Source organism: Mustela lutreola, chromosome 2 (genome assembly GCF_030435805.1).
Source record: "Mustela lutreola isolate mMusLut2 chromosome 2, mMusLut2.pri, whole genome shotgun sequence".
NCBI lineage: Eukaryota > Metazoa > Chordata > Mammalia > Carnivora > Mustelidae > Mustela > Mustela lutreola.
In genome coordinates, this window is record NC_081291.1 from 206,797,649 (window position 1) to 206,823,808 (window position 26,160).

The following is a 26,160-nucleotide window of genomic DNA, read 5'->3' on the forward strand; positions in this document are numbered from 1 at the left end:
GGGGCTGCTCACTAGAAAGACCAAGGCACAATTAGAGGGTTAGCACTTTCAGCCCCATGCCACACCTCCAAAGAGGGGAGAGGGGCTGGAGACTGAGTTAATCGCCAATGGCCAATGATTTCATCAGTCACATCTGCCTAATGAAACTGCCATAAAAACCTCTAACCACAGGGATCGGAGATCTTCCAGGTTGGTGAATGTATCCATACCCCAAGAGGACAGCACACCCCAACTCCATGGGGCAAAAGCTCTTGTGCTTAGGATTCTCCCAGCCCTCACCTTATGTATCTCTTCATCTGGCTGTTCAGTAGTATCCTCTTTATAAACAGGTAATAGTAAATCAGAACACTTCCCTGAATTCTGTGAGCTATTCTAGCAAATGAGTCAACTCATTCCAAAACGGCTGGAACTATGTATGCTCCCTATGTTTCTTACTCAGTTAATTTATAACCACCACATCATTCCATCCAGGCTAAAAATCTCAGGTACCTTCTCCCCTTCCTCACCTCTATACCTAATTGCTGATCTAATCCTGTTACCCAGGTTTACGAAATATCATCAGAATCTACCTGCTTCTTTACTTATCCCACTGTGGCCATTTACTTCATGCCTCATCTCTTTCCCAGAATATTGCAATAGTTTTCAGACTTGCCTAACATTCTAATTCTCTTATCCCTAATCCAGTCTATATTTCCATAGGAGTCATCATTTTAAGGCAGCAGAGTCTTGTAGAACTTTCTGAAATGATGGAAATGCTCTCTATCTTCACTAGCCAATAGGATAGCCATTACCTCCTATGTTGCTATTGAGACCATCAAATATGGCTCGTGTGGCTGAAGAACTGAATTTTAGATTTAACTGAATTCAAATCTACACAGCCTCATGGATCTAGAGGCTACCATATTAAACAGCACAGTTCTAAAACATGGATATATATATATTTTTTTTTATCCTACCGTGGTGCTTTCAAAAGTTCTGTAACTATAGGATAAGGTCTAGAGTTTGTAGTATGACACTGAGTGACTCTCATAATCCAGTCTCTTTTCAGTTCTGGCCACCTGTGCCTCCTCTGCACCAATCCCACATACCATCTAGCTCTGTCGAACACTGCTTCACCTAAACAAGCCATAATTTTTAGATCTTTCAGCTTTCGATCCTGCTCCTGCCTCTACCTAGCATGCCCTTTGCTTATTTTATTCCTTTAAAATCTGTGACTTTCCATGCCTCCTAAAGCCATGCACACACTCTCCAACAGAGAGACATCCCCTTATCCTTGACCTTGAACAAGCCAGTAGAATCTCTTAGCTCAGTTTTCTCATCTGCAAAGTGGGAGTGATAATATTTTTGGCCATACACCATTGTTGGGGGGATTAGATTAAGGCTATCCAGACTCCACCACTGAGAAAGCACTCAATAAGAACTGCTGTTACTTTTTTCTGTTCTCCCACAACACTTATCATGTGATATTAGAGGTCTTTCCAGAGGGGACTCTCTCTGTCTCAAGACTATGAGCTCATGTGCCGCAAAGACTCCATCTAGCTCCTCATCATACACCAGCATCTGACACAATGTAGCTATTTGGCAAATGCTTTAACTGGGTGACAAATAATGGGCGAATCAATTATTCACATAGGATGCCACAGAATACTCATAAAAAAAAATGTATGACTTTTTGTGAGTATCTTTAGAGAGGAGTTAAAGAGATATACAGTGGCAAGAATGAGAAAAGAGAATGCCATCAGCTTCTCTTGTAAAGCATTACATTTTTCTGGTTGCCGCCCAGAAAAACTGGCCTAAGTCTGTTGTTAAATCTGTGTCCTCTCTCCTTGCTTGACTAAAGTATAGCTCTAATGTTTTGGCCATTTTGACTATCTGGGTCCTCTGCCCCACCCTGCCTTGGGTATCAAGCTTCCATCACCATCACCAAGGAAACAGCAGGGATGGCTCCTTCCTCACAGTTCTGCATATCTCAACTCCGGTCGCCTTTGTCCAGTGAGCTAAATTCTTCATGTGCACCCCACTAAATCAACTGTCTTTTATTCAGTACTTAATCCATTATTCTACCTTAAAAAAAAAAAAAAAACTGATGTATAACATTTTTTTTTTTTTCTCTTGGGAATGGTCTTTTTTCCAGACCTGTCACTATTCTTGAATGCACCAGACATTTTTGGTCCCTGGGGAGTAAATACAAAAATTGTCTGTTTAGCCCTTGGAGTGTGTGCAGTATAAGTGCGGGTCAATTTTAAAGAAGGCAACAGAGCATTCATAATGGGTTTCCCTTTTAAAAGCACAGTAGACCAAAAATAAACCTGACAAAGGGCAGCTGTAGAGTTTTAACATGTGGAAAACTCCACAGGCAGCAGTTATGTAACTGGAAAGAAACATGATAAATATTTTACACCGTTAGATGAACTTCCAACTCTGACACGTGAAAAGCAAGGAACACAAAACACAGCTCAACTCTCCAAAGAGCAAAATGCTTAGACTGAGAAGGGGCCAAGGCTATTGCTAAAATCGGAGTCCTGGCTTCCAGCACGAGTCTTGATTGCTCCCCCCTCCCCACCACTCGCGTCCAAGGAGGAGCCCGCGAGCCCCATCTCCCCCGAGCGCCTCCCCCGCAACTTCTCCGGTTGGCCAGAAATTTTCCCCAAATCTCCACCCCTAGGCTGAAAAACCCCAAAAAGTTTTGTGCCACGGAGAAGGAAGACAGGAGTTGGAGCGAGGCAGGCAGAGTTGCCCTCCACCGCCGCCTCGCCCCAGCCCCCGCGGCCCGCGCCTCCCGCCCCCGGGCTCCTGGCCCCGGGGACAGCTGGCAGCCCCGCGCCGGACCAGACACAAAGCCGATCAATCCCGGTGGCGCGGGGGCGGGGGGACGCCCGCCAGGGCTTCCCTTCCGCTCCTCGCCGCCTCCGGCCCCCTCATTAGGACCCAGCCCACACCTCGTCCGGCGTCCGCGGCCCTCCCCCCTCCCACCCCTCACCGCACAAAAGGAACAGCCCAGGCCCCCCCGCCCCCCAGCCCGGGACTGGCCAGACCTGCCCCCAGGCGACCAGCTGAGAAGGCGCCCCCGGCGGGGGGAAGCTGACATCCATCAGGGTCCGCCCACCGCTCCCCTCCTCTCCGCGGAGCGAGTCTCTCCGCCTCGCCTGCCCCAGAAGTTCAGGGGCCCCGCGCCCCGCCTCCCGCGCTCCGGCCGCCGCGACCCTCGGCCTCCGAGGAGCAGCCAGCTCGGACCCCGGGAAGATGGCGAGGAGGAGCCGCCACCGCCTCCTCCTGCTGCTGCTGCGCTACCTGGTGGTCGCGCTGGGCTGTAAGTCGCGGGGGTACCTCCGCCCTCCCACCCACGCGCGCCGGGACCGGCCCCGCAGACCCCCGGCCCCTGGACGCGGCGCTCGCTGACCGCTGTCTCTGGGGCCCTGGACTGCGGGTGCGCCGCGGGGCGTCGGACTTGGCACCCGGCGAGCGGGGATCGGGGGGGTGCAGGCAGGCGCGGGGCGGCGCGGGGGGTCTCCGGTTTATGGCAAATGGCATCTGATTCTGTCCGTTCTGGGGGGAGAAAATTGAGTCCACACCCGCAGGTTCTCACCTTCTTCCAAAGTTGGGGTAAGTTTTCAAAGACTCAGGGACGCGCACAGAATGCAAAACGCGCTCCGTGGAAGATGCCGGGATCTCAAGATGGCATCGGAGGGAGGCAGGCGCCGGCCGCACGCGAGGTGCCCGAGAAGGGGATGGTGTTCGAGTTGCCTTGATTTCTGGGGCTTCCGACTGCGGCGAAGAAAGGCGGTGTCCTTGTGGGGCAGGGGCATGAGGGGAGTTGGTGGCTGCTGAGCCACAATTACTTTTATCCTTTCCACCTGCACATCGATATTCAGTGAGGGACCTGTGGTCTGGGGACTCCAGCCAGCTGCTGTGTCCTCTGGGGACGCCCGACGGAACGGTTGTTAGAAAGAGGCAGAAGCTGAATGAAACGGGGGTGGGGGGAGGACGTCCCAAGGCCCATTTCACGGGGTGGTGCTAAACAGGATTTTCACGGATTCTGGGCTCCTGAGATTTAAAATCCTGGGAAGGTATCCTATTATTTTGTTTTCTTCGCGTTAACTTCTTAGGAAAATAGAGGAAATCGAAATAGATCTTAAACACTTCAGCAATGAAATCCTTTTTCTATTATGTTTCGTTTTTCTTTCTCTTTTTTCCTTTCTTTCTTTCTTTCTTCTTCTTCTTTTTTTTTTTTTTTTTTTCAATAGAATGGGTTATTATAGTTGCTATTCAAGTTCTGGGGATATTTAAAATAACCCGCCGGATGAGTGTCTAATACCATAATACAATGACTTTTTCTCACGCTCTTATTGCCGAAGTGAGTATTGCTGAACTCAACGTGATGTGAGCTTTGTTCCTTAGTGGGGGAGGAAGGAGCAAGTTGTTTCGGTGAAGGGACATGTGCTGACCTATATTATAGAAAATCAAACCAAGAAGGCAAGTCCTCACGACAAAACCATTATGCAGTTTTGAAATTGGTATCGTATCGGGCACACAAAGAAAAAATGCAGGAATGGTGAAGGGCAACAGATGGGCTAGAGGAATTGTCACAAAACTGCTGGGAAAGTTATATATATATATATTTGATGATCCTAAATTTCAAATTAAAAACGACTGGCTTTACAATTACCACTAATTAAAAACAGAGAAAATGGTTTTACTCTTCTATTATTATTCAGTGATCAAAATAGAAACAATACACCCTAAGTTTGAAAGTGTAGCCAAGAAATAACCAAGAGGTAAACACAGGCTTAGATGAATGAGCAGAAAAACCTCTTCTTCAGACATTGGGTAAATTGAACCCCCTGGCTCTACACCTTTTTTTTTTTTTTTAAGGCTTTTATTTATTTAACACAGAGAAAGCACAGGCAGGGGGAGTGGGAGAGGGAGAAGCAGGCTCCCCACTGAACAGGGAAATTGATGCGGGCCTCAATCCCAGAACCCTGGGATCATGATATGAACCAAAGGCAGATGCTTAACCATCTTAGCCACCCAGGAGCCTCTAACCATTGGTCCTTCTTCTTTTTTTTTTTTTTTTTTTTAAAGATTTTATTTATTTACCGGACAGAGAGAAATCACAAGTAGGCAAAGAAGCAGGCAGATAGAGAGGGGGAAGCAGGCTTCCCGCTGAGGAGAGAGCCCCATTTGGGGCTTGATTCCAGGACCCTGAGATCATGACCTGAGCGGAAGGCAGAGGCTTAACCCACCAAACCACCCAGGCACCCCACTATTGGTCCTTCTAACCCTGACTCCTGTGGCGGGAATAATTTGGGAGTATGTGTAGATCTTTTCTATGTTGTTCCCAGGATGCTAAAAGGTCTGGCATTGCAAGAATGTTCCCTTTCTTTCTTTCTTTTTCTTTTTTAAAAATAAGCTCAGTTATTTTATAACTGAGTACAAGTACATTTGAAGAAATATTGTGAAGATAGTATGGAGAGTTCCATATATACCACATCCAACTTTCTCCTTTTAATTATATTTTATATTAGTATGAAACATGTCATAATTAATGAAATAATTTTTGCACATTATTATTAACTAATGTCCAGACTATTCAAATTTCCTTCACTTTTTCCTAATGTCCTTTTTAATTTCAGGATCTAATTCAGAATACTTTATTCTATTTAGTCGTTCTGTCTCCTTAGGCTCCTCTTCGCTATGGACAGTTCCTCAGATTCCCTTGGTTTTTATTACCATGACAAGTTTGAGGAGTACATGTGAAGTATTTTGTAAAATATCCTGTAATTGGTGTTTTTCTGATGTTTTCTCATGACTTCTATATCAATATGGGCTTATGAATATTATTTTATACTTTGGATTATTGTCAAATATGATTTTATTTATTTTAGTACTAAAGTTCTTCCAGCTTTAGCCACTAGGAGTTCTTCTAGTGGTTTCTGTATCTTCTAATATACCCCGTTATTATATATATAATGATGGGGTATGTCATATGTCATATGTCATATGTCATATTGACATACCCCATCATTATATATATAATAATATATATATAAATATATATGTATATATATATATATATATGCATTTCTGTTTGTTTTGCTTAGCAAGTCCTTGCTTTTTGGCAACACAAAGTGCTTCAGGCTGATCTTTTATGTTCCCTGTTCCAGTCCTAGAATCAGCCATTTCTCCACAGAGTGCTGGTTCCTTTTATTGGAGAATGGTATTAGAAACCAAGATTTGAGTCTACCGCATACCACCCTGAATACACCTGATTTCATCTCGTCTCAGAAGATAAGCAGGGTTGGGCCTCCTTAGTACTTGGATGGGAGAAACCAAGATGTAGGCATTGAGTATGATCTTGGATGAAAGAAACCAAGAAACAGGAATTGGGTACACTCATTGCTATCAGAGTGTTGTTGAAAAACAAGAAAGTTTTTCAGGGCTAAGTTTCACTCCACAGTCCTATTTGTGATTTATCCACTCAGGTTTCATGTCCAGATCCAACAACTGTATATTAAAGACTTTGTATATATCAGATACTGTTCTAAGGACTTTTTTGAATAGTCTCTCTTTTTAAGTTCTCAGAAAATGCATGAAACAGAGCAAATCTTCAGATTACAGATAATGTCCCCCAAGGCTCAAAGAAAGCTCATTCATGTAGCTCATTCCATTTCTAGAAAGAAATGGAACTGAGATTTGAAGATCTGAGAATTTGTTCCACAGATAATTGGGCTTCTCTCCTTTTTCTCTCTGAGCAGTTAACTCCTTTCACTGTCTTCATTAAAAAAAAAAAAAGACCTTGTGGATTTTTATTCTTTAATTACATACTTATCTTCTTAATATCCATCCCCAATATAACTGTACCACCCTTTTGTCCCAATCCTATTATATATAATACCATTCTTATTCCATTCTTTTATTTCCATTTGTCTATATTCTTATTTCTTTCTTAGTCGTCTGGAAGATTTTGATGGTTGCTGCTGCTGTTGTTAATTGGACTACCAGTTCAGTGCACCTGTTGATATATGGACGTTTACGTGTGTGTTTATGAAACTGCATTTTTCTTTACCATGAAAGTGGGAGCTCCATGAGGGAAGGAGTTTTTTCATGTTTGCTCACCATTCTATGCACAATGCTAAGCAAAGCACCTGGTTAGTAGGAGGTGTAAATAGATGTCTGTTGATCAGATAGGAAGGGCATGAGTGGAGGACGTGGAAATATGGATGGATGGAATTAATGATTGCAATAGAAATCATGAAGCTGTAACTAATCCTAGGTAGGTGAGGTGTCTGATTTCTCTGAGGTGACATTTAAGCAAAGCATTACATCAAACAAAGTTGAATGTAACTGATAGCCGTGCACTGGGAACGGTCCTCAATTCTGGACTGGAACCCAAGCCAGGCTTACTTGGCCTGACTCAGTAATCTCTCATCAGCTGATAAGGACTGTGGAGCAGGGAGAGGTCTGGATTTTCTGCAGAATCCCAAAGTTCTGCCCTGGTGGTGGAACTGACCCAAAAGAGTACTCCAGGGAACCAGTGCCAGGAAAAGTCTGCCCTCTGTAAACATTGTTAAGAACAAAGCATCATCATCAATCTGCAGAGGAAGACTGGTTTCTTCCTGGCATGGTCTTAATTATCTGATAAACATATAGGTCAGATTGGGCTTGCTGGTACACCTGATAATGGTTTTAAAACTGAGACAGAGATGACATTCAAAAGGAAGAAGTCTAACCCCCCCCCCCCAAAAAAACAAAACCCAAAGGAAGACATCTAAAACAAAAAGTCAACATAAAGATAACAGTTAATTCCCTAAGGCTGATGATATTCATTTTCCTTCCACCAGAGCAGTTTAATGAGAGGAGCGCATGTGCATTTACACATGTTTTCTCTACCCATGGTTTCTATCACATCGGTTTCCTCCAGTAGGCCTTGTTGGTAGAGAAGATGTTTTGAACTGGGGAAGTTAGAGCTGCTGCGTTTGCTGAAGTGGGACCAGAAGAAATCTGTACAGGCCATTTTTTTTAAATGACCTTCTCATGCCATAGCACCGCTGAGTCAGTACTCCAGTATACCTGGATTGCCAGATTGATGCCTTGAGGAAGACAAAGGTCAGTATAGAAAAGAGGGAATCAGAATCTAGGTCAAGGGCTTGCTTTGGCAAAAGCAGAGAAAGAAAACTTAAAACTGGGTACTGTTTTCTTGGGAGGTGTTACTATTAACGTGACCAGAACTCAGAAAAACAACCCAACTATATTATTTTTCTGCAGAAACAATCACCATAAATTGAATATAACACAGATTTATTATCTTAAAGTTCTAGAGGCTAGAAATCTGAAATAGGTCTCACTAGGCTAAAATCAAAGCATGAGAAGGGCAGCTATCTTCTGGAGATTCGAATAGAGAATCAGCTTCCAAGCTGTTTTCCCAGCTTCTAGAGGCCACTGACTGGTGGCCCCATTCCTCCAGCTTTGAAGCCAGCAATGCTAGGCTTCCATAAATCTGTTTTATCTCATAGACCTCCCTCTTCCACTTATAAGGACCCTTACACTTACATTGGACTCATTGGACCCACCTAGGTAATCCAGATTAATCTATCCATCCCAAAGTTAGCGGGTTAGCAACTTTAATTCTACCTACAACCTTAATTCCCATTTACCATGTAAGGTACCGTGTTTTAGGCTCCTGGGATTAGGATGTGGCCATCTCTGGGAAACCATGACACCAACCAAAATTAGGATGTACACAGTAACAGTGTAATCAGCATTGTAGCCAAGAATATTCTAGATCCCATGGAGCAACCATAACTTTTACCTTTAAATTATAATTTATAGTGATGTAGAACTGTAGTTTTTGAGATCTATTTCAAATCATGTAGTGTAGCAGTAAAGAACATGTACTCTGATGCTGAATTCTGTGTTAATTTGCTAGCTAACTGTATGATCTGGTACAAGCTATTTGATTTCTCTGTGTGTTGGTTTACCAATCTGTAATGGTGATCATCCCAATAATAGACTTACTTCGTAGGGGTGTAAGGTAAATTAAATGTGTACACATTTATAGCATACATAGCACTTGGAAAACTGGTCTTGTTACTATTGATAATATTTGGGGTCAGTGGAGCTAAACATTCATATTATCATTTATAATGGATTTCCTACATTTCTGAGAGTCCTATCCAAGCACAAATAATAGGCTGTTTCATAAGTATTATACTAATATTAACAGTTTGTTTTATTCATTTTTATTATTTAAAGAATTTATTTTAAAATGTGTTTTTTAAAGTTTTATTGCAAAATACACAGATATATTTGTATTATTACACAATATTCACACATATATATAGACACCTGTCTATCTACATGAAAAGAATATGCCAGGCAACTGAAGGAGAGGGCAGACCATCCCAGATACAGAGGAACAGTGCTGTAGAGAGGTACTTGAGCAAAAGCAATAAGGAAGCAGAAGAAGTCCCCTATAGCCAGAGCATGGAGGACAGGGGAAGACCAAAGACAGCAGCCAGGTGGTAAGAGGGCCTTGTGGATTTTGGATTTAGGATTTTGGATTTATCCTAAAGACTAGGAGAAGCCATTGAAGGCTTTTAAACACTGAGTACCAGTTAGATTTGCCTTTCAAAGAGAACACATTGTATGGAGTGTGGAGAATGGGCAAGATGGGTGGTGGGACATGGAAGTGGGAGCCCCGTTAGACGTTATTGGAGGGGTCCAGGCTGTGATTTACTAAGTATTTCTTTTATATGGCTGGTTGAAAACATGTACAGGTTCATGTATAATTAGACATTTACATTCACCCACAGAAAGTTGTTTTAAATCTGAAATGTAGTTAATTAAATTTTATCAGGATTTGAGGAAAACAACTCTTTGGTTTTTTAAGGAATTTAAAATGGCGTATGCTGCACGTTTTTCCAACTCTCTCTTCAGCTCTCGACATCTAAACATGAAACTAGCTTTTGGGGCTACTAGTTATGGTCTTTCAATATTATTCTCTAACACTCTCTGCCCCCCCCCGGGGGGGCTTGTCTTCCCTTAGCTTTGTTTTTACCTTATTCCCAATTTGCCATCCTTAGGAGGATGATTGGAGTAGATTTGTTGGGGAGAAGGGTGTCCTTCTGTGTTACTAAGCATGTGAGGGTACGCCTGTATGAGAGAGATGGAGACACAGAGAGAGATAGAGAGATAGAGGGGTAGAGGTGGAGAGAGAGGGGGAGAGAGGAAACAGGAGAGAGAAGGAGAGAATGTGTGTGCTCAGATGAATGCCTGCTAACAGGACCCGCAGAATCCTACTCTTGGAATCCTCAGGCTGGTGAAGGGTTTGGAAATGTTTACAGTTTAAATTGTTCCCACATTTTATGAACAGAAAAGCAAAGAACTACTGGACCAGTCCTATGAAGGCGTTTCAAGAGCTATACTCTTAGCTCTCTACTGTCTTGGCTCACACAGTCCTGAGCAAGAATTCTTGTGATCTTCGTCGTCGTCGTCATCGTCTTCTTCTTCTTCTTCTTTTTTTAATTTAGAGGTAGAGAGAGAATCCCCAACCCCAAGCAGACTCCCCACTGAGCACAGAGCCCGAAGCAGGGCTTGATCCTAGGGCCCAGAGATCATGAGCTGAGCCAAAATCAAGAGTAGATGCTTAACCATCTGAGCTACCCAGGTGCCCCAAGAATGCTTATGATTTTAACAGATGGAAGTTTTAGTTCTTTACTGAAGAATTTTGCCTATCTCTCTCTTCGTAGGTCATTGGCATTTTTAATTTGTTTTGCTAAATTTTCTGTTTTGTTTTAGTTTTCAAAATTTTTCATAGGGACAGTTTGGGACTGAGTTGTTTTTATACTGGTAAGGAGTAAAAAAGCCTAATTTGGTCTTTCTCCTTCATTCTAGGTGTTTCCAGATCACTCAATCTCCTTTTGTCAAAGCAGTCACCTGCTGTTTTTAGTTTTAGCTTTGCTCACACTGTAAAAACTTGCTAAATACTTTATTTATGGGCATAATTCAAGAAAAGGAATAGATCATTGCTGAATGCATTTACTTACACATTTTACTTAGAAAAAGGTATGTATCTGGTAAATTCAAACAGTACAGAAATGAAAAATAACTCTCCTTTCTAGCTCCCTGACTTCTATTCCACTCCTTACAGATAGCCTACTCTTAAACTTTTTGCATATAGTCCAGAAAAATTGGGGGGAAAATACAGTTCCAGTATATAAGAGCATACTTGTATAGCTTCTTTAAAAATAAAAATCAGGGGTGCCTGGGTGGCTCAGTTGTTAAGTGTCTGCCTTCAGCTCAGGTATTGATCGCAGGGTTCTGGGATCCAGCCCCACATTGGGCTCCCTGCTCTGCAGGAAGCCTGCTTCTCCCTCTCACACTCCCCCTGCTTGTGTTCCCTCTCTTCCCGTGTGTCTCTTTTCCAAATAAACAAATAAAATCTCTAAAAAAGTAAAATAATAGGGGCGCCTAGGTGGCTCAGTGGGTTAAAGCCGCTGCCTTCGGCTCAGGTCATGATCCCAGGGTCCTGGGATCGAGCCCCACATTTAGCTCTCTGCTCAGTCGGGAGCCTGCTTCTTCCTCTCTCTCTCTCTCTGCCTGCCTCTCTGCCTACTTGTGATCTCTGCCTGTCAAATAAATAAATAAAATCTTTAAAAAAAAAAAAAAGTAAAATAATAAAAATAAAAATTTACTACGCTTCTTGTTTTCACCTTCCAATAAATCAAATCATATTATATATGATATTCTATGCCTTTCTGCAAAACTTTATTTTTTAGTTTCTTAAAGATTTATTTTAGAGGGAGGTAGAGTGTGCATGTAAGTGAGGGGAGGAGCAGAGGGAGAGAACCCCAAGCACACTCACAGACTCCCTGCTGAGCACAGAGGGCTGGTGGGTTGGGGTTTGTTTGATCCCACAACTCATGAGATCTTGACCTCAGCTAAACCAAGAGTTGGAAGCTTAACACACTGAGCCACTCAGGCTCCCCATGCAAAAATTTATTTTTACTAGTAATTAAGCCACAACCCAAAGCTATCTCACAAATAGGACCATGATAACACCTTGCAGAGGCCTTTAAAATCCTTACGCTGAAGTGCAGCAGGGGTTACCATCTAATTAAAACCAACAAAAGTAAGTAGTGAAACAAAATGAATATAACAAAACAGAGGGGAAATAAACTCCCAAACCAGTGATCAAATCTAGAAAGGGAAAAATTCCAACTCCGATGCTATGAAAAAAGTCCGGAGTAGAGGATAAGGGCCAAGGCCCAGAGAAGACCAACACCAGCACCAGCTAAGACTTACAGACAAGTGCAAACTGTTACTATTTTTAAAGGAGACCAAAGAAGTAATGACCGCAGATAAAAAGGGAACATGTTGAACTACTGGGAAAGTGTTAAATCTGAAAATGGAGGATTGTGCTAATGTCTTTAAAAATGCTCTAGAGGCACTTTAAAATGGGAATGGGTTCTGATCAGAAGTTGAACGCCCACCGTAGAATAAACAGTAACCCAAGGGTCTATTTGTTTAGTAATCTAAACACAGCAGTAGGCTAGGTCATTAAAAAATAGGATAAAAATTCCACATAAGGTGATTGGAGCTGTGGATCATTGGACTTTGGCCCCATACAGTGCTTTTGGTCCCAGAACAAGTCAGGTGCTTTATGCCCTGCCTTTGTGGGTGTGTGTAAAGGAGTGAACAACTCTGTCATTTTAGATACAGTGTTTCTCCTTCCCTGCCATCTTCTCTTTTCTTGTGTTGTTATTGTCCCAGTTTTCTCCCTGTGGCAAGTGCAATTACTCCCTGAAGGTCTAAACCCCCTCTTTCTCTTGAACCCTCTCCAGCTCATCCATTCCTCAAAGCTGAAGTCTACCCACATGTATTATACTCCTGGCGTTCTTGGTAGGTTCCTGGTTCTCTTTTGTACTTACTGGGCTATACTGTCACCATGTTTTTTTGTTTGTTCGTTTGCTTTTGTCACCATGCTTACATGGGTTTCTGTCTGGATTGTGAACTTGTCAAGGACAGAGAAAATACATCTATGTGTCTCTAGCACCTAGAATCCTGCCTGACACATGATGATTCTCTAATACTTAACTGAATAGAGGTAAGTAACCTGGAGTTTAATGTTTATTTGCTTCTTAGCTTCATAAAATGACATTTTAATACTAAGGATCCAAGGACATGTATAGGGTGAATATTACGTAATGAATGCACAATTTGACTGCTCTTAGAACTTCCTCCTTCCTCATGAACTATAGTGTCCCTAGAGTTTAGACTGACAAGGTAATATAGAGACTGGTCTGCCCTATAGAGTTTTAAGAAGTTTTGCTGATTGCTTGATGCCTTCTTGTATTGTAAACAAAACAAAACACACACACAAAAACTAATGTAACCTCCTCTTGAATTAGTAAGCACTGATTAAAGGTTCAGATGAATCCAACAATACCTCTTCGCAAGGTGCCTGAGATAAACTACAGCACAGAATGGTAGAGAGTTGTGCAAGTACTGCCTGGAGCAGGGGGTTCCAGACTTGGCCCTCATGGTCCAATCTCTTTGCCACTCAATTGGTACCATAGCAATCCACGCTTCATGGTAGGTAAAAGTTTGCTAAAAAAGAAGGGAGGGCCTGATAAACTGATCTTTATTTCCAAACCAAAGATGGTTTTCTTAGGCATTCTTGTCCAGTAATCATATCTTCTTGCAGTGAAAAAGAAGAAAGTGAAAAACTTTCTTCTGGATCAGGTGACTCATCTGCTAGGTCCAAGCATATTCTTCTATCGCAAATGCCAAGATTAGAGGCATCCTAAGATTTTCAACCCTACTGTGCCACTCTCCCAGAAAATCTGAATGAGGATGCTAAAATATTCAAAAAACACCTGCCTGGAGAGCTAGTTCTTCAGACTTTTTTTTTATTCCATGTCCTACTTCTCTTAAAAAGAGCATATGCCCCAACATACGTTTTCGGTATTGAATGAGATGCATGTATTTCTGCATCAATATGTGATGTTAATTATAAGATATATATAAAATAAGTATCAGACAAATGAGGTAATGAAAAATAAATCAGCAGTAGTGCCTTTGGGTGGAAATGAGGTGATGGTTGCCCTAGATTATAGCACTTGACAAAACCTCTATCATTAAAATGTGAGGCTGGTATAGGAATAGGATGATAGACCAATGGAACAGAATATAAAGTCCAGGAATTGGCCCTAGTTCATTTGGAAATTTAGTAGAGATGTGAGATGTGTCTTTCCATTTATCTCTCTATAAAATAGAAGCATCTTAAACCATAGAAAATGCTTAATAGATATGGTTACAATTGGGTAGCTATTTGAGGGAAAATGATAGGATCCTGACAGTGTACATGAGGATAAACTCCCAATGAATCAAAGATCCAAATGTCAATAAGTAATAAATTCACCCTCCCAAAATAACAAAAGCATGGATGCGTTCTTTTAACTAAAACTATATATCAAGGACACCTGGGTGGCTCAGGTGGTTAAGCATCTGCCTCTGGCTCAGGTCATGATCCCAGGGTCCTGGGATCAAGTCCCACATCGGGCTCCCTGCACGGCAGGGAGTCTGCTTCTCCCTCTCCCTCTGCTGCTCCCCCTGATTGTGCTCTTCTCCTTCACTCTCTCTCTCAAATCAATAAGTAATAAAATCCTTAAAAAATTAAAAATTAAAACTATATATCAAAAGAGCATCTGCTCAGAAAAAATACTAAAATACCATAAAAAATCAAAAGGCAAATGACTAATTGGGAAAAAGACATCTGCACTCCAAATCTCAACCAGAAGGTTCTCAGTCTCATAAGTCTCAGCCTAAGAGTATTGTCACTGACATGCAACAAGCCCTGAAAAAATGGAAAGAAATAAAAATATAAAGAACAAAATAGAAAAATGGCTCACATACAACACAAACCCGAGTTCCCAGAGAAAAATTTTAATAGTTCTTTCGGATATGACACTGCACTCAACATCACTTAAATGCAAATTAAACTGTCACAAAGATAATATCTCTTCCCTGCCAGATTAGCAAAAACACATAACTCATCTGCATCTTCTGTTATTGAAGCTGTGAGCAAACAGGCACTCTGACTGCTAAGGGGCTGTGCAGTGATCTGCTATGGAGAAGAATTCAACAATATGTAGGAACATTGCATGTCTACTCTGACTCATCAACTTCACTGTCGGGAGCCTATTCCAAAGCTGTATTTGCAAAACATAGGACATGATTGGGAGGCCTGGGTGGCTCAGTTGGTTGGACGACTGCCTTCAGCCCAGGTCATGATCCTGGAGTCCCGGGATCAAGTCCCACATTGGGCTCCCAGCTCCATGGGGAGTCTGCTTCTCCCTCTGACCTTCTCCTCGCTCATGCTCTCTCTCAAATAAATAAATAAATAATCTTTAAAAAAAAAAAAAAAACATAGAACATGATTGATGCATGGTATTATTTATTTCAAAATTATTTATTATAAAGAAGATTGAAAACAATCAAACACCCATCAAGAAGAGATTGGCTGAACAAAGAACAGAGTGGCATGCTGTATATCCATAAAAGGGATCAAGAGTGATCTCCGTGTGTTAGTATAGCAAAGGAAAAAAGCCAGGTGCAGAACAGTATAATGTAACATGCTATATTCTGTGTAAGGAAGAAATACTGGAAGGTTAAATGAAAGCCACTCACAATGGATGGAAAGGGGCAGAAATGGAACTTGTTTCTCTTAATAACTTACTACACCGATTTGGTTGTGAAAACTGAAGTGTTCTGTTTCAAAGAAAAATTCACTAACATGGCCATCTTAAAAATTGAAAATAGGGGAACCTGGGTGGCTCAGTGGGTTGGGGCCTCTACCTAGGGCTCAGGTCGTGGTCCCAGGGTCCTGGGATCGAGCCCTGCATCGGGCTCTCTGCTTGGCGGGGAGCCTGCTTCCCCCTCTCTCTCTGCCTGCCTCTCTGCCTACTTGTGATCTCTGTCAAATAGATACATAAAATCTTTTTTTAAAAAATTGGAAACAAGCAGAAATGAACCTACTGTGTACCAAACTATTGATGTAACTAACCATGCAGAGGAAAGAATTTTTCCAGTCTGAGTTTAGAATATAATATATCACTGAATAGTAGAATTCATTTTAAGGATAAATAAAGCTGCAAAAAGATAAACAAACAAACAAATAAATAAATAAAGCTGCAAATACATTTTCAGTGAAAATAATTGAAAACAGTGGTGCTATGTTGAAGTTATACTACAGGATAATGCAAATCAATAATTATAATAGCATAGATATCAAGATTTTCAGTGAAGGAAAAAAAGAGATATAAGTATTATGTTTTTAAAATGGTAAAAGTCCCATTATGTATATTTGAATTGAAAATGTCAGCATGAACTCCTAATGCTTTCTTGTTCCTAAACTGTGTATTTCTTATCTCTGTCTACTAAAAAAGCCTAGATTAAATCACAACCTGTATCAGTTCATTTCAATCAAGTGACAGATAACCTAAGAAATCTCAGTAGTTTGCCACCATACACAGAACTTTTGCCTGCTTCCCCTTTTGGGAGCCCCATGTCAGCAGCAGAATCTGGGCTCTGCATGTCTCGCTCTCCTTCCAGGCCACAGGCTGAAGGAGCCGACCCCGTTTGGGACAGACAGTGCTTGTGGCCACAGGAAAAGCAAGAGACCAACTAAAAACTATGTGTTTGTTCTTAAAGCTTCCACTTACCAGAACGTATGTTTGTTGGTGAGAACAATCCCACGGTCAAAACTGCAAGTGGGCTGGGGAAGTGCATCCTACCAGCCAGGACGCCCTGGATATCACGTGATAATAAGTGGGAAGGGAAATAGAGAAGTTGGGAATAGGAATGAAATCTATCCTACAACACTATAAAAGTCAGCATACACATTGTGATCTCTAAATACCATTCCTAGCAGTGACCGGAGAACCTTTGGCGGAACATCTGATTCCATATCTAGGGTTGAACATATATAACCCCGGAAACATTTATTTTGTTGTGCCAGAAAGCAAGAAAACTCTTCAAAGTTAATGGGGTCGTGTCTAAAGGACACAGGATGCAACATGAAAAGACTCACTGTGGCCAAATTAGAGGCAATTCGAGAACCAAAAGTGAGAAAAAAAAAAAAATGAAGGCAATTGATTTAAAGATGACAAACATGTTTTTAAGTGTATTCATGACAGACAATAAAAAGAGAGTTGATAAAATTTTAAAAAATCATTACACTTTGGTCATGATTAGAGCCAACTACATCAATGGCTCCCTACCCTGATTTTTAACAATTAAAATAAAGTAGTAAGCCTTCATCTTCTTTTCCTTTAGTGTTTGATATAGCCTTAATGGATAGGGGAAATTCTTCTTTATGGAAGTCAAGCTAGTAAATGTGCAAAGATGATATGGAAAACAAAAGAATCTAATCATCATCATCTTGCAACATGTCATTGGTTCAGGTTATGATTATTCAAAATTAGGCAAAATGTGAGAGGGACCTTTAAAATGGAAGGAGCAGTCTGTTATCACCTAAAACCACAGATTAATCTTAGCATCCTTAAAAGTAGGACAATCATTGTGTGATACAGCAGGAGGCACATGACATTCCCTACGTAGTGTCTGTGCTCATCCCTCAAGAAAATAATAATAATTGACCTTTATTTGGATCAAGCCACTAGCAAGCTACCTTCTCTTTACAGGAGAGTAGATGCACAGATTAAAGACACAGATAAACTTAGAAAGTGGGCTGTTCTACAGAATAAATAGCTAGATTTCCATGATAAGACAATGGATGGGAGAATAGGTCAGGCTAGCTCTGGATTAAAAACAAAACAAGACAAAAATCTCAAGAAGCAAGTGTAATGCTTTAAAATGCGGATCCAGATTCAAAAAAGACATTACATGAATTTGACTAAGGCAGGGCATTAGATTATACTAAGAAATGAATTATAATTTGTTATTTTAATGTCATTATAGCCATATGTCCTTAATTTGCATTGATACCTCCTAAAATATTAAAGAAAATGATTGATATATATGATTGGCTCTAAAATTTCTCAACAACAAAAAGGATAGATGAAGTAAACATGGCTGTCGTTATAACTGTTGAATTCAAATAGCGAGTATATGGAGTCTATTGTTCTTTTCTCTCTGCTTTGGTGTGTATTTGAAAATTTGTCATAGGAGCACCTGGCGGGCTCAGTCAGTAGAGTATACATTTCTTGATCTCGGTGTTGTGAGTTCAAGCCCCACGTTGGGTATAGAGATTACATAAATAAATAAATCTTTAAAAAAAGAATAAAAGAAAAGGAAAATTTGTCATGATAAAAAAAACTAAACCTATAAAAAAAGAATGTGATAAATATATAAAAATTCCGTATTTCTTTTCTTTGCCCCTCTGCGTTTTATTGGACAAGCCGCCTTAGAGTCTCCTAGTTAAAGAGAAAATAATAGACCAAAGTGAGTCTACTTGAAATACCCGCTCTCCTAAATTCTACGCCTTACTTAACCAATATAAGAAAACTGAATTCTGTCGGAATGGCCCCCTTTTTAAATCTAGCTAGTCTGTGTCACACTAACAGAAAAATAAAATGCCCGACAACAAACCAAACACCCTGTTATTAATCGAACTCCAAGATCCTTGGTTATACAGCCAAGTCTGTTAGTAAATCTGCATGTAACAGTGACGTTTTTCTTCATAATGTAGTGTGGGCCTTTCAGTTAATTTCCTTTGAAAGGGACTTAAATATTTCATTCCCTAAAATCTAGAAGTACCCATTAGATAAGTGCATGGCAAAGTCATAGACTGATGACAAGAAAAGGAGAAGATAAGGAAGAGAATTGATTAAATTCCTAAAAATGTCAAGTTTTTCTCTTATATTTATTAAATGGAGACCAGTCTGATCAAACCTCTTTCGTCTACCCTCTGGCTCTTCCAAATAACAGAAGAGACCACTGCAGCTTTTTTTTTTTTTTTTTTTTTAATAGGGTAAGGGTATCTCCAGTGTTTAACATAGCAACTCAAGCGCATTTCAAAATTGCTCACACTTCCTAAAATATTCACTTAATACTCAAATCCATGTCATTAAAACTTAATATCAAGTTCCAAATGAGTTCTTTATATGCTTTAATTTCCCATGGTTCCTTTAACCTTGAAGACCCCGAAGTTCTGAGGATTCTCTGGAGAAGACTCTGGTTTGGGAGAAGAATGAAAGAATTGGGGTCATTTAGACGCCGCCCAGAGCTGTGCCAGCCGCTTACGCACACTCTCATTGTAGCCCTTCATGTCAGAAGGGATTTCTATGCGGGATAACCCGTTCCCCAAATACACCATGAATTCATGAGCAAGAGAATGTAGGCATTAATAGAAGCCGGAGTTCACTTCACCTCCCATCCCATTACCTTTTAGAGTGGAAACAAGACTGCATCATATTCCCCACATAGAATTTATACTTAGAGTCCCAACTATGCGAACAAGCAAGCCGTGTTCCTCTTGCTTGCATCATTCCACACATTCAACTATTTATCTTTGGGGGTGAGATACCAAAATCTGCTGAGTGATGATGAGCTCATTCAGGACAAGCCTTTCTCATTACATGGGCTAGAACACTTGAGGAAATTGATTTCTTATTATTAGAAAATAAAAAGATACATAATTTTGGAAATCAGTTATAGAAATACCTCTTTTTTTTTAAAGATTGATTTTATTTATTTGACAGAAATCACAAGTAGGCAGAGAGGCAGGCAGAGAGAGAGGAGGAAGCAGGCTCCCTGCCAAGCAGAGAGCCCGATGCAGGGCTTGATCCCAGGACCCTGAGATCATGACCTGAGCCAAAGGCAGAGGCTTAACCCACTGAGCCACCCAGGCACCCCTCAGTTACGTTTTCCATGATGGAGTAACTCAGGGGCACGTTCACACTGACTGGAATGGTGGGCAGAATCATGTTCATTTTTCATTTTTCAGAATCATGTTTCATTTTTCAGAATCATGTTCATGTTCATTAATTTTATAAATTAGAGTTCTCAGTCATTTGGCAGGGATGTGTTATTGGATTCATAAGTTATATGTCCAGGTGAAACGTCTGTACTAGAGGGTCAGAAGACCTTATACCTCCAACCATAAATGTCACTTGTTTACAAGGAAGCAAAAAGTATGACGTAAATAAAATGGAGCTTGGGATTTAAAGAACTAAGATTGTGTTAGTTCGCTCTTAGTTTTTTGTAAGGCTTTAGAAAACTATTGTATTTGGATCTCATTTTCCTTATTTGTAAAATGAAGGGGTTTATTTAAAATGATTAGATTTCTTCATAATTTAACGTTTTGCTTTCAAATGGGGAAAAAATGTACCATACTTAGATGCTAAAATTATTTTGTATGGTGTTGAGAACTTATTTTCATTCTAAACTGCCTCTTTCAGAGTTCTTATTGGTTAGAACACAGAGCTTGTTTTGAAAAGGAGCAAGAAATGGTTTGATATTCATGGAGTTGATTGTATATTATTTATAAAGTCTCTGTTTGATGCTGTGGGCCATCAGGAAGTTGCCAGAAGTTTTGAAGAGTGAAGCAGTATACCAAAAGCTGGTATTTAGGGTAAACAATAATTTTGAGCCTTACATACTGAATAGACTTAGAAGGAAAGAGGTGACTATACTCTGAGTATTAGGTAAAAAGGTACAGGATTAAGGTAACAGCTGCCAAAATTGTTTAAGAACAGTTAAATCCAAAAGACATTGAAAACAGAAATTGATAAGATTTAGTGGTTGATTAAATATAGGGGGTCGTCAAAGACATCGAAATAGTAATTTCAAGTTTGTAAATTTGAAGAACCAGAGAAATCATAGTATTTACATTGAGAAGGAATGATTATTTTGTATATATCAAGAGGCAACAAAATATCCAACTAAAAAATGCCTCTATAGAGCCTTGAAAAGAGGATAAAGGTGTAAATCCTCTTGTACCTATCCCCTATACTTATGTGGTAAACAAAAATAGGGAGATTCACTCTGGGAGAAGACGTTCTTGGGGAAAATATAGAGGTTGATTAGTAGGGGCAAAGGACAGAAGTCTGGAGAATGTGCTCAGCTACAGAATATAAAAGATCAGAGACAATGAAGAAAAAGTGCCCAGGGAAATAGTGCACAAAGCAGGGAGGAATTTTGCCAAGTCAGTTATCTGGAGGCCAGAAGAACCAAGGGAGATCAGAGCAAAGCTATGGCTAACCTGAAGGATTAAAAAGAAGGCAGAATTAGCATTTGAATGGAACTTTGGGATTGACAAAACACTTCACACAAATAACATTACTTAATTCTCCTGTTAACATACCCGTGAGGTACCCGGAACTATTTTTATCAAGGTTTCATAAATGAGAAGCAGAGGTTCGGAACATGTTTAGGGAGACACAGAAGCAGGTCTTAAGTAAGTTAGAACTGTTGACTCCAGATCCCATTTTTTTTTTTTTTTCTATGTGGGAGATGAGGCTACTGGGAAGTATAAGGAAAGATAGAAGGCAGAGGAGATTTTTAGGGGAAATAGAAGGTGCTCTATTCTGGTGTTTACTCTGGCACTAGAAAGGCACAGGGAGAAGAGAGGGGGAGCCTCTGTCGTAGCATATATGGATTTAGAATCGGCACACAGTATCCTGCAGGGGCATTGAAGGATGACTAATTTTTTTCTGGCGTAACAAGAAAATAATTTGAGTATTCCATTTAGAGTGTGGGTGATGGCTTATAGATCTTAATATGTTATTAAAATTCTTTCTGACATTCGGTTTATTTGTAGTGCAGTTGTCTCTTAACATATATATGCCTTCTGTTCACAACTCAAATTGAATTCAAACCAATATGAACCTGAAGGGTAAGCCATTAGCCCGAAATAAGTATTTCATGATCTGAAAATATTGTTTAACTAAATGGGAAAAATATCCAAACATGAGCTCATCCAATATTGTTGAGGGATTTATTATCAAATTTAGTCACACTCTAGCATCATAGATCATTTAAAAGGGAAATAGAAAAAATCCCCATAATTTTCTGGCTTTTTTCCTAGAAGTTAATATCAAAAGAAAAATATGAATATTGTCATAAGCAAAAATAAATATTTTCATATATCACACACTTCCTAAATTTTTATAGGTCTTGCCTTTTAAGTTACTAGGGGCTATCTGATAGTAGGACCGGAGGATTTTTTTCCCTCTATTTTGAAATGAAGAATAACTCTTTTAGCTAATTTCTGCAGTACCATTTTGTCATTTCTGCTGTCTTTTACTACTTCCCAAGTTTAGTTTCCATGGAAACAGGATCAGTCAGAAAATATTTGGGACTCTTTCAGAATGTTGAGTCCAAGATTCCTAATTAGGCTTCAGGCACTTGCAGCTTAATTAATATGAGTGTCTGTATTATATCTTTGAAGGTAACGCAGACTGGGTTAAGATTTCATGATATGTTTGCCTTTTCAAAGATTTTTATTAAAGATTTGGATCAGAGAGCTTTAAAATCATTTAAGTATGTGGCAGAACATGCCTGGAGGAAAAAGAAAAAGAAATATCTTTAGGCATACTATTCTTGACAGTTAAGAAAACTTAAGAGACCAATTATCCCAGTTAGATCATCAAAATTGGTTAAACGTTTCTAGCTGAACGTGTTATCCTTTGGAATACAGCATATTGTGAGTAGGCAGAATTATATTGGGCTTAGACTTGGAGCAGGGAGTAATTAAAAAATCAAGAGGTAAGAGAAAATTACAGAATTGAAAAGCCAGCAAACGATACCAAAACGGCCTCAATAAATCCTGTGTCCTCTCCAATATCTCCTTTGTAGTTTTATAGTGAGAACTAATACCACCAGTGGAACATGGGAGATCATAGGTTTACCCTTAAAAAATCAACTTTAAGGCCATTTATAGGCCACATCAGCTGTGTAAGTGGAGAATATCCAGTTTGTAATGGTTTCCATGAAAGCTTTCAGGTTTTTATTAGCTGAGTCTGTGTTCAAGGAATTCGACGGGGAGCTACCAATTGGTGTTACTGCCCCAGGGAGTGTTACGGAGTTCTGGGGACCCATTTGATTGTCACTATGATGGTGGGTGCTGTACACTTGCTGGGCAGGGACCAGAGCCGATCAATATCTGTGTGCCAGACAGTATTGCAAAATGAAGAACTTCCCTGTGCCCCTCACCCTTCCTCCTTCATCCTGCAACCAAGCCCCATATCATGTTCAAATAAGTGAAATCTTTATAATGATCTGAGCCTATGACTTACACTAATTTAGCTGTAAACGGAATTTTTTTTTTTTTTTTTGCACAGCCTTAATGCCTAAGTAAATATCCACAGTGAGCCTGTTTTTTATTTTCCTGTACCATTTGGAATGGCTTCAGGTCTTTTTCTCTTAAATCCAGCTTAACATTGTAAGTATGGACTAATACCAGAATTTTTCAATATTGTGTATTCTAGCAGACTCATGTATGAACATTTATAAATCAAAATATATAATATTTTACTATATATTGCTTTCTTTTCGTTTCTCTTTGATATTAAAGGAACACTATATTAAGTTTTCCAAATTTTATACATGTTTATATATATTTATATGTATGCATATATACACATATGCACATGGAAAATGTTATATTACCCATAAATTTTGTTTCAGGACAGTAAAGGGGCAATGAAAAATTTATTAGAAAAAGAGGTCTGGGGTGGGTGGGTGCCTCACTTGGTGATGTGTCTGCCTATGGGTCAGGTCATGATCTGAGTGAGGATCCTGGGTTCCCTCCTCAGCAGGGAGTCTGCTTCTCCCTCTCCCTCTGCCCCTCCCCCATCCCTCCTGCTCCCAAACGCGCGCACGCGCGCTCACTCACGCTCTCTCTCTGTTTCTCATGCTCTCTCACTCTCAAATAAATAAATAAACGCTTTAAAGAAGGAAAGAAAAAGAGATTCTGGTAGTGCTGAAAACCAACCAATTAAAATAAATGGATGCAAATTACATGTATTTCATTACTGCAGTAAATTCTTCAGTTTGTGAAGGACAGGAAACTTATATTCTCTTTTTAGGGAAGCAGTTTTTCCCTTCCTAGGGTTCATTTTTAGCTGATACAAGAGAAAAAATTAAATGGGAGAAAAATATTAAAATAATGACTCTGTAGAATGCACTGAAGAATAACTGTTCATATGCACCCATGTTTCACTCAAATATGTCGTTTTTTTCCTTTTATATGTAATTAGAGTGAGGGTAGTTTAGAGTCATGCAATGTGAAAGTTACTTTTAGATTTTCATGCAAAGAGGCTATAAACTTTAATATTATCAAAGAGTTATTAAAGTATCACTAAAGCCTAGTATTGTATTTTAGTTCACCTAGTATTTGTGGGTCTAGTGTGCTAAGCAGTGTGCTAAATTACAAAGATACGTAGTTTATACCATCTTTTTTTCCATCTTTAAAATATATTTCATGCTCTATGTAAATATATTATTTATAAAATATACTAAAAAAGTTTATACATCGTATTTGAAGACAAGACCTGTTCAGTTTTGTTTGGAACAGACATTTAATTATCTCTAATTGTGTGTGAAGCACGATGTAGGTACAAATGTGTCACACAGTTCCTAACAGTGTCATGTTTCGAATGCTATTCAATGGAAGACACAGATATGTCAAAGATAGTTTGTAATAAAAAATAATAAAGGTTTCTAAAAAGGGCTGCATCAGATAGAGAAGGGCTGTGTACAGAAGGATAGAAGGGACTGGGGAAGGCTTTGCCTTTCATGATGTTTGAGTGGGGCACTGGATTATCTATGGACGTTCCCCATTTGTCAGGCGAGGGTTGGAAGGAGAGGATTCCAGGGACAGTAGAGGATGGAAAGACTTGTGGTGTTCAAAGAGCAGTGGGAGCCCTCTGGGTGTGGGGGAGGACTTGAACACAGAGCCTGTGGGGGTCAGTGATTGAGGGGTAGGCTGGAAAGACAAGCCAGTTCTGAAAGGCTATTTGAAGGAATTTGGCGTTCGTCCGAAGGCAGGGGGGGAAGCCTCTGAAGGAAGCTCAGTAAGATCAGGTTGTGGGGCGCTTGGGTGGCTCAGTCGTTTAAGCGTCTGCCTTTGGCTCAGGTCATGATCCCAGGGTCCTGGGATCGAGCCCCACATCAGAGTCCTTGCTCAGCGGGGAGTCTGTTTCTTCCTCTGCCTCTCTCTGTCTCTCTCAAATAAATAAATAAAATCTTAAAAATAAATAAATAACCGGATTATATTGTGAGAAGGTACCTCATAAAGGAGAGAAGCCGATGAATTCATACCTGTGCACATTCGTGTCCATCTTTAGCAATTTCCCTCCTGAACCAAAATTTCCCTCTGCCCCCAGAAGCTCGTTTCTTCCCCGTGCTCAGGATGATACTCCTCCAGTCTCCTTGGGTCCTTTGTTCCATCTTCGCTTATCTTCATTGCCAGCTCTCCCATCATGGGCTACAAACATGTTCGAGCCTCTACAATTGCTGTGGGAAAGAGCTCACCATGATCCTGTAATGAAATTCTTGAATCGGTGATCTGTATTTATCTCCGTTTTTGTAATGACCCCTCAGCCCACTACAGAGTGCTCCCTTGCCATGCCGCTGAATTGCCATCATTGTATCACCAGTGATTTACTGACCTCTAAATTCACAGCTTACTTTCAGTTAAAACCTTACTTGACCTCTCCGGAACATCCAATATTGTTGACGCTCGCTCCTTGAAAGTCTGCCCACTCCTGACTTCCATGACATCATTCTGCCCTAGTTTTTCTTTTTTCTCTGATTACCTCTTCTTGGTCTTCTACAGAACTTTCCCTTCGGCTTTATTCTCTCTAACTCTATTCCACGGTTCATGCTGTAAGTTATGGTTCCCCTTGGAGAATCACAGTGCTCCTTAGCATGCCAAAAGCTCTAGTAACCCCTATACTAGAGAATTTTAACTCTTTTTTTCCAAGGATTTTATTTTTAAGTAATATCTACACCCAACATGGGACTCGAACTTACAACCTCAATATCAAGAGTTGCCTGTTCTGGGGCACCTGGGTGGCTCAGTCAATTAAGCATTTGCCTTTGGTTCAGGTCATGATCTCGCTTCCTGGGATGGAGCCCAGCATCAGGCTCCCTGCCTGATGATGAAGTCTGCTTCTCCCTCTCTTTCTGCTT

General features: G+C 40.4%; 1 protein-coding gene across 3 annotated transcripts in view; it reads left to right on the forward strand.

Moving 5' to 3' along the window:
* Positions 1-2,720: 2,720 nt before the first annotated feature.
* Positions 2,721-26,160, forward strand: part of JAM2 (junctional adhesion molecule 2) — a 68,130-nt gene continuing 44,690 nt past the window's right edge. For 2 of the 3 annotated variants that reach the window (XM_059164516.1, XM_059164518.1), the window contains exon 1: positions 3,324-3,603. In XM_059164516.1, coding sequence (XP_059020499.1) covers positions 3,525-3,603 — 79 coding nt within the window. In that variant the 5' untranslated portion in view covers positions 3,324-3,524. The other variant, XM_059164517.1, reaches the window with a different exon arrangement.